The sequence below is a fragment of the Canis lupus genome, chromosome 12 (assembly GCF_048164855.1).
Source record: "Canis lupus baileyi chromosome 12, mCanLup2.hap1, whole genome shotgun sequence".
In the NCBI taxonomy this organism is placed as follows: domain Eukaryota; kingdom Metazoa; phylum Chordata; class Mammalia; order Carnivora; family Canidae; genus Canis; species Canis lupus.
The window spans coordinates 36,103,573-36,113,022 of NC_132849.1; the positions used below are offsets into that span (position 1 = coordinate 36,103,573).

General features: G+C 47.6%; 1 protein-coding gene across 3 annotated transcripts in view; it reads right to left on the reverse strand.

Moving 5' to 3' along the window:
• CRIM1 (cysteine rich transmembrane BMP regulator 1) overlaps nucleotides 1-8,908 on the reverse strand; it is a 184,682-nt gene extending 175,774 nt beyond the window's left edge. For 2 of the 3 annotated variants that reach the window (XM_072770547.1, XM_072770546.1), the window contains exon 1: nucleotides 8,532-8,907. In XM_072770547.1, the coding sequence (XP_072626648.1) occupies nucleotides 8,532-8,862 (331 nt within the window). In that variant the 5' untranslated portion in view covers nucleotides 8,863-8,907. Of the gene's footprint in view, nucleotides 1-8,531 lie in introns of all 3 variants that reach the window. The other variant, XM_072770548.1, reaches the window with a different exon arrangement.
• Between the last annotated feature and the right edge of the window lie 542 nt (nucleotides 8,909-9,450).

Genomic DNA, 9,450 nt, shown 5'->3' on the forward strand with positions numbered 1-9,450 from the left:
AGCTAACAAAGAAGAAAATAAAAAAGGGAAATAGAATGAATATTAGACTTAACATTTTATTAAAATCCTGTAGTGTACCAAATACCAGGATTTACACTACACACACCAACACACACATTATCTATGCAATTACATATGTGTATGGCTATATATACATATGTATACATATTTATATGCATTCTCTCCAATCCTCACTATAATGTCTATTTCACAGAAAGCTATCAGTATTCCATTTTTACAGCTGAGGAAACTAAAGCCCAAAACAATGAGGCAAGTTGGTTGTTCAGTTAAAAAATAAGAGCAGAGATTTGAACACAAGGTTGTCTAGTATTAAGACCTTTTTTTCTTTTTCCTAAAACATCCTGCACAGAGGAGCAGGAAGGAAGAGAGCATACCCTCAGACTTTGTTGGTCCCGCCTCCTGCCCCCCACTAAATCCTTCCTGGTAGTTAAAAGTTAGGGTCCCTCTTAATGGCTCTTGAGATGCTCAGCACTTCCTTATCTCAGGGCTTAACAGCTGTAACTATCTTAGATACAACTGTCTCAGCTATCTGCCATTAGACTATGGCATCTATGAAAGCAGGGTCCCTATCTGATTTTTTTGGCTGAAAAATAACCATAATAGCAGGTAACATTATCAGGTCTCATATGCCATGCTCTGTTCCAGATGCTTTACTTTACATGAACTAGCTCCTTAAAGCATGCCCCAGGGTCAGAAGCTTTGGCACCACCAGGGAGTTTATTAGAAATGCACCATCTCAGACCTCTTGAATCAGGACCTCCATGCTGAATGAGATTGCCAGGTGATTTGTATACACGTTAAATTTTCAGAAGCACATTTTGTCTCACTCAATCCTCACCACACACACACACACACACACACACACACACACACACACACGCTACCTACTGCTATTTGCAGATAGGGAAACTGAGGCTTAGAAAGATGGCATCCCTATAGTGTAGCCCACAGACCAGACCCATCGCAGCTGCTCAGTACCTAGTAGGTGGAAGGATGTCAGGGCAACAGGTAGGCAGGAGAGGACAGGTTAAACGTCTGACCTCTAGTTCTGTGTAGTTTGTTCTGACTGCAGCAGCAGGTGGACTGGGAGTCCCCAAAGCAGGTGAGCTGCAGCTACACAAGCTGCATCCTTAGCTCAAGTTGGGTCAAATCCTGTGGTGACCAGCAGCATAAACACTCCAGGAGCCAGGGGCAAACTCTTCCTCCACAATATACTGTGAAGGAAAATGTAGTCTTTTAAAAAAAAAAAAAAAAAAAAAACCTATTTATTTGAGAGACAGAGAAAGAGCAGGGGGGGGAAGAGCAGAAGGAGAAGCAGACTACCCACCAAGCAGGGAGCCCGACACAGGGCTTGATCTCAGAACCTGAGCCAAAGGCAGACACTCAACTGACTGAGCCACCAAGGAGCCCCAAAAATGTACAGTCTTGATTACAGTGAGGTTAGGTGCCCTCCCCTTCCCCACATGAAACATCAGCCCACAAATAAATGGTTACATTTATAACTCCTACAACTTAGTGCAAAAAATGTCAGGTTCCTCCTTATTTTTACCCAAAATATACAATTTGGACAAAGTTTAACAAATGGGCATGAAAAAGGCAGCAAGCAGCTTTAGAGGCCCCCCCCCTCTTTTTTTTTTTAAGATTTTATTTATTCATTCTTGAGAGACACAGGCTGAGGGAGAAGCAGGCTCAATGCAGGGAGCCCGATGTGGGACTCGATCCCGGGACTCCAGGATCATGCCCTGGACTGAATTGATTCAATGCACTTACGGTGTTGGGGTAGGAGGAGAGAGGAGGGGACCTGACCCTGATCATTTGCTCCTTCTCTAAGAGCCCAGACTCCTTAACTACTGACGATTGTTACTTCAGGAGATGAAGAATAAGCAGAACAAGAGAATGCACCCATATCAAATTGTTTTACTTCTACTGATTAGTACCTTCATTGTTAATAAGCGTTTACCACCTGCTAGTCACTCTTTCAGGGCTTCATTACAATTCATTCACTGAGTCCTTACAGCAACCCTATTATTAACCCCACCACACCGGTAGAAAACAGAGATGCACAGATTTGACCTCAGAAACCAAGTTTCTAACCATGACATACTTTTATCAAGATACAAATCTTTTGCATGGGGAATTAACTGGGGTTGGGGAAGGGAGGTACGGGATTAAAATCTGTTCATTTTGTAAAAGGAAAAAAAAATCCTTTAACATTTTTTTTTCCATGAGGGCCCAAAATGAACACTTAGAGGTGTTTACTTTGAGAGCTTTTTTAAATTTAAGTATATTCAACCACTCCTCTGACCAGAAGACCTAAGAGGTCTTGTTACACACAGAGGTTTTTCGTAATTTGACCAGGCTAACTGGCCAGGACAAGCAGCAGAGAGTGGGTGAGATTGGAAGATGCTTGATATAAAGGGACACCTCTCAGCTCACTGCCCACGCTCATCTGTCTAGTGGAACAAGCTAGAACAAGGAGAAAATCACTCTGGAAAGGAACCTTGCCATTTTGAACCACAACTAGTAAAGCATTAAGAATGCAGCCTCATTCTTAGATGTTGGGAAACACTCTGATATATGCTACACAGGCCCTAAGAAGAATGAAAAATGAGCAGGAGCCCATCCCCTAGCAAAAAAACAAAAACAAAAACAAAAACAAAAACCCCAAAAACTCCTATTCATACTTTAAAACCTAGTTCGAATTCAAATTCTTTTCACCTTTGCCACCAGAGCCTGAAAAGATCATTTCAGATCCTGTGATTCCTGGGACAAATTTTAACCACCTATTTCACTCACCAACTAATTATATACACACACTTGCAAAATCATTTCTACTTGGCTTCAACTTGCATTATTACGTAGACTTTTTTTAAAGATTTATTTATTTATGCGTGAGACACACACACAGAGAAGCAGAGACAGGCAGAAGGAGAGCAGGCTCCCTGCAGGGAGCCTGATGTGAGACTCAATCCCAGGACCCTGGGATCATGACCTGAGCCAAAGGCAGACACTCAACCACTAAGCCACTGAGGCGTCCCTAAAACGTTGACTTTTTAAGGTTCTGCTACCTTACTCTTTCTAGAGATGAGAAGAGTGCAGAGGGTAGGGAACATCTGAGAGGTCCCTAAGCTCCCCAGCTGCCCCCAGCCTCTCAGCAGAAGGCCTTGTACAGAGTAGGAAATCAATGAGTGAGTGAGTGATTTCTCTGTAAACACAAGTCAGATCTGAAAACTCAGATTTGGAGAATTCAACCTCTGAGAAGTAAGGCTTTTAGTTTGTTACTCATGTGTGCTTGGTTAGTCCAGTTTTTTCTTCGAATAACTGAGCCATACTGAGATGTCTCCAAAATCCTGATACTATGTGTGCCACATATGGAACGCTGTTATTGGAACCTGCTTCACCAAACAAACTTGACCTTCCATCCATCTTACCATGGCTCATCAGATGGAATTCACACGCTAAAGCAGCACTGCCATCCCGCATAGTATGTCCTAAGCCTGAAAGATGTTAAACACACCCAAATTTTTTCAAGAATTTCACAATTAATGTCTGGAATGCATTTTTGGATTAATCTTCAAAGGATGACACAGTTGCCCTAAGATGAATTCAATATTTTTCCTTCCTCCCATTTGTTATTCTTTGGTCCTCCCACTCCATTATCTTTTTAGGATCATGGATCATCTACTTATTTCTCCCAACTTCACAATGCCTATCTATCCCCAGCATCCCGAAGCCATTCCTTTGTTTATCCAAGTCTTCACATCGAATCAAGCCACGCAGAACACAAACCTACACCATTTCACTAAATACCTTCCCTCACTGGATGTAATGCCCACAGTTTAAGGATTCTTCAGACAATTTTCTTCATAAATTAACCTATTCACAACTGCACTGCCAACATAATTGCATGTGGATTCTCCTGGTCACTGCTAAGCCTGAATTAATGGCAGCATCCATCTCTAGATGTGCAATTTTTGCCTTTCTGGTACTATGCAATTCACTTGCCCTTTGCCAAGTGTTTTATGTGACTGGATTCCTGAAAAAGTGAGGATTCTATAAGCTTGAGAGTCAAAGGAAGGTCACCAAGGCCTGTCATTTGTATATGTGCAGTGAATAGTCTCTCCATATTTTGTCAATATTTACTTCTGGGAGGAACTAATTATTTCCTTGTTTATTCGCGTCGGTTTATCTTCCCATACCCTAGTTCTGTAATTTTATAGGCCCTCTGCTGGTTTTCTCTGAGAGCTTGCTCTAACTGAAGAGATGGAAAGCAAAACACATTCCTCAAAAACAAGAAATCCTGGGTGTTTCAAGTTTTCTAATACTAATATAGGAGTATTAACTTTGCCCCTCCCCTCTTTTTAATTAGTAAAATTAAAATCCATGGACTCTTGACTCCAAGTCCTACATTTCAGAGCAATGAGAGGAGATCCGTGTGGCTTGTGCATTAACCAAATGGTCGGGTACATTTTCTGGCCTCCTGCGGCCTGACCTCAGATCCTCCATACATTCTTTTCCAGGGAGCCATCATCTCCCTCCCAGACAGGGTCTTGCAGGGTGGTGAAAAGAAATTATAACCTTCTAAAGGCAACAGTGTCAGAAAACAACATTCTGTTTGCTGTAAGCACTCACCACATAAGCAGAGTATGCTTTTCCTTCTCACTGCCCCCATGAATATTAGGTGCAAGGAAAAGTTAAAATACCCAGGAGAAATAAAAGGACTATATTTTGAAGGAGACAGTTTGGTAGATCCCAGGGTAAAAACACACACACACACACACAGAAAGTTCCATAAAGATGAAGCTACTGAGTAAATATGCACTGGAAAATAGTTGGTACTTATCTATGACAGCAATCACCTGGCTCTAATACAACAAAGTTCTCAGGGCAAAGCCACTCAATAATGTCTGCCAGGTTCCAAATCACTGTCCTCACAAACTGTCAAACTCAAGTCATCATGTGCCCTTTTATTCCACAGGCAGAGAAGGCTGCTTATGCTCCCCCTACCTTGCCCCTATCCCTCACAACAGAAGTATGATGTACTATTTCACATAAGAGGGGGAAATGGTCTTCACCCCCATCTCATCTACTGTACAATCAAAACATTCTTCCTAGAACATCACACTTTGGTAATTTTTCAAAACTCTGTCTTTGATCTACCATCCAGTCTTCTTCCTCAGGAGTTCAGAATCCAAACTTGTTTCTCTGGCGATGTACCGGGAGGCAGGCAGCTGAGCCAAGGAACAGGCTGCTCAGGATGTCAGAAAGAGCAACAAGGACTCATGTAATGAGTGGAAATAGTAAAGAGACTTGTGCCCTCCTGGGGGCCAGAAAACACTTTTTAGACTGAGAGAGAGCAGGAAAAAAAAAAAGAAAAGAAAAGAAAAGAAAAGAAAAAGGTAGGTGCTTGGCTCTATGCTCACTTTTTAAAATGCACTTAAACCCAAACATTTTTTTAAAAAAGGAACGGTTTGGCTGATAACAACCTAAACAACGGTGAAAAGATGACCACGTGTAGTGTGCATGTCACATGACTCACAGGACACAACTCTTCACATTTAATCTTTCAGAAAATATTTTTTTCTTCACTATTCCATGGAGAAGGTTGTTCATCCATTTGCTCAATGCACATTTATTGAGAACCTATTATGGGCTGGTATGCATTAAAAACTGAAGACAGTGAGCCACAGATTGGAAGGTGTCCATTATTGCTCCTGACTTACCTAACTCATTATGTGAACCACAGTTAAAAAAACATGACTTTTCCCCCCACCACAAAGCCAGAACGGAGAGGAACACAAATAAAAACTACTGCAATTTGGCAAACAGAGCAATGTAACTAGTATTTATGTCCTCGAAAGCAGGTAGATTAGTCATGATGATATTTGTACAACATGCAATATGATTTCTCAGTGTAGACAATTAAATAAGTTTTCAAAGCAGTTTTCATTAACAGATACAACCAGTAGGGGTCATTTTAGTGCAAAAATTGCAATGAAAGAGACTTCAACATGAATAAAAGATATCAATTCCTATTCGTGTCAGTTATGATAATCGTGCTTCAGTGTGTGAATTTCTGAATAAAAATGGAAACTGAGGGAAAAACTAGCCATTGAGAAATTTCTTGCAAACAAAAAAAAGACAGCACCTTTCTGATAACTGACATTTAAAGACTCCGCTAATTTGTAAACGGGGAAAAAAAGGTCACTTATCCTATGTTTTCCATAAATCTCGCAGTAAAGTGAAAATACTTGAAATTTTACAGACAACTGACAGTATCTGTGTAAATCCAAACGCTATTATGCCAGGTAGCACTGTTCCTCTTACTTTGGTTTAATGGATTTACAATACAACTTAACGGATTTCAGAATTCCAAAAAAAATTAGATTAAAAAAATGCTGAGCACCTAGTTTGGGCAGCTGAAAACAGTCCTGATAAATGAAAAGTGTTGCTAATTGAGATATAACCATGGAAACAAATACTTCCAAGCATCTTCAAGGCTAATACCAAGTGCATGGGGTGTTACCAGAAGAAAGGAAGCTAAAAGGGATCGCATCATTTCAGAGGAATGAAAAGCTCACCAGCAAATTGCCAAAATAACTCTATACTGTGATACCAGAAGATTGGTGCCAAAACACTGGGTTACTGGGAATGTGCCCCGGGCTCCACATCTCCTTCACCAGATATCCATCAAGAAGAAACAAAACAAGGGTTAGAATTGTTAAAACCTCCAAAAGTCCTTCTGAGAGCATAGCAGTTTCCACTGCAGTTAACCTCGTTTCACGTTGCTTGTTCTTTTTAGATTTATGGAAGGCTGGCTTAAAGTAAATTATACACTCCAAGTGGTGGGATCCAAAGATGGATCTTTTAGTCCAACTCATTCAGAATTCCCAAAAATCAAACACACAAAATTGTATCGAAGTTAATCTCCTGGCCATTTTTTTTTTCCTGATGGGAGAAATAATAACACATGTTTTAACATGGGACTTAACACCAGGGCAGAGGCTTTTGTGTTTCAGGCACCTAAACTCTTCTAACCCAATGTCCCAAGGGTGCAACAGGGCATGCATGGCCCCTTTCCTCAGAGGAGAGCTGCCTTCACTCCTTACCGCCCACTAGCTTCCAAACCAGAAAAGCCTCCTTAATTTTCCAGAACTGTCCAAACTCTAAAAACTACAGGTATAAATAAATGTGTGTGTATTTAAAGAAAATCACGGAATTGACGTCTCTTAAGAGACCCACTGTAACCTTAAGATTGCCACCAGTTTTTCAGTTACCTCCGCACGGGAAAACATATACACGCACACAGGAGGATGCCTCCGAATCAATCCTCCCCTGGTGCCCTGGGTCCGGCTGTGAGTCCTGAGGAAGGGATCAGGTCAGAGGTCGCCTGTCCCTCCTCCTCTTCCCCCTCCTCCTCCTCGCTGCTCTTCCAGAAGTAAGGCAGCGGCTCTGCACCACGATGCCCCAGAACAGCATCATCACCCCGACGTCAGCCCAAGCAGGGATCCCGCTTTCAACTGGTGCTCACCGAGTCCTGCCCATTATTAGCCAGAGAGAGAAAGAACTCCCTGCCTCTCTCTCCTGTCCCCAAACCAGACCAAGCACCCGGAGGCCGAGGCAGGCGGGCAGGGCTCAGGGATCCACCCGACGACGGGAGGCTCACTACTCTCACCGCTTTCTCCCTCCGTCAGGCTCCGCACCGAGGTGCACAACGCCTGGTGGGGGGAAAAAAAAAAAAAAAAAAAAAAAAACCAACAGCAGAACAGCCCTCGTTGTCAAACAAATAAACAGCAGGAAGCGGCCACACGACAGAAAACACGCGGGTATCTGATCTTGAAGAGCAGTCGTGAACAGTCAGCAACAACTTTTCACTCCTGGGCGCAACACCCACCCCCCACCCCCTCCGCCCCCATTCACAAGAGAAAGCCTTCGGCTGTTCTCAATAGGCAAATAAATGAGTAACCACCGTCTGTAACTTCCCCTGCGCTGACATATTCCGGAGCCGAAACTGATTTACATGCGAAGGAGGAGGAAGGGGGTGAAGGAAGCGCGCAAGGGAAAAATAATACGAGTAACACTGGGAGTGTGAGCAGAAGACACGTCTCCTCGCCAGCAGAAGAGGGACTTTGGAGAACGGTGCGCAGCACTCGGTTGCACACTGCGCCAGTGCGGGAGGGCGGCAGCGGCCGGACTCCCCCGGGGCCCGCCGCGCCCCCACCTCGCCGCGCGGGGCCCGCCCCCTCCCCGCAGTCCCGGCCCGAACCGCCACACGTGCGCGGCTCTCCGCGCGGCCGCCCTGCCTCGCCCGCCCCCGCCCGCCCCCGCCCGCGACGCGACCCCCGCCTCGCCGGGGGGGGGGGAGGGGGGCGGGCGGGAACCGGGGGGCGCGGGGGCGCGGGGGGCGCGGGGGCCCCCTCCTCCCGCGGAGCCCTCTCTCCTCGGGAAAGTCTCGGCCAAACTTTGTTGGGCGCAGCCAGGTGGGCGGGGGCCCGCGCGGGCGGCCGTACCTTCGCAGACGCCCACTTCGTACTCGGTGATGGAGTCGCCATTGAGCGGGGGGCGGATGACACAGCGCAGCCCCCGGTCGCAGGCTCCGTGGAGCCCGTAGGCGCCGCCGCAGCTCTCGTTCCTCTGGCGGGCGCACATGTAGCAGCAGCCGCAGACGCCCTGCACGATGCTCCCGGGGCAGCTCCTGGGCTCCTCGCACTTGGACTCGTCGCAGGGCAGGCAGACCAGCGCCCGGGTGCCGGAGCGCGCCAGCAGCAGCAGCAGCCCCAGCAGCGAGACCGGGAGGTGCCCGCAGCCGGCCAGCCCCCTGCCCCCCGCCACCAAGTACATCCTCCTGCGCCGCCGCCGCCTCCTCCTCGCAGCCGGGCCGGGAGCGGGGCGGGCGTCCTCCCCTGCGCGGGGCACACGCGCCGCCGCCGCCGCCGCCGCCGCACCCGCAGCCGCAGCCCGCGGTCCTCGCCGCCCCCCTCGGGGCCCCCGGGGCGCGCCTCCCCTCGCGGGGCGAGGCCCCCGCCCCCTCTGCGGGCCGCGCCGACCCGAGCCCACTAGCGTTGGCGCCAGCGGTGGCTTCCCCTCCTCCTCCTCCTCGTCCCCGTCCTCGTCCTCGTCCTCCTCCTCCCGGGAGGGAGGGGAAAAAAGAAAAAAAGTTTCCTCCCGGCAGCTCCGGTTCAACCCAAACTTCTGGCGGCGGCGGCGGCGGCGGCGGCGGCGGCTGCGCTGGGCTCCAGCCCCGGCCGGCGGCGCCTCCTCCCTCTCCTCCTCCGCGTCGGCCGGCCCCGCGGCGGTGGTGGCGGCGGCGCAGCCCCCGGGCCGGTCCCCGCCTCCCGAGCCGCCGAGTGGGCGCGGTGGCGCAGCACAAGGTCCGCGGCGTCCGCTCCGCGCGCCCCGCTCGCCTCACTCCTGCGCGGCTCCTCCGGG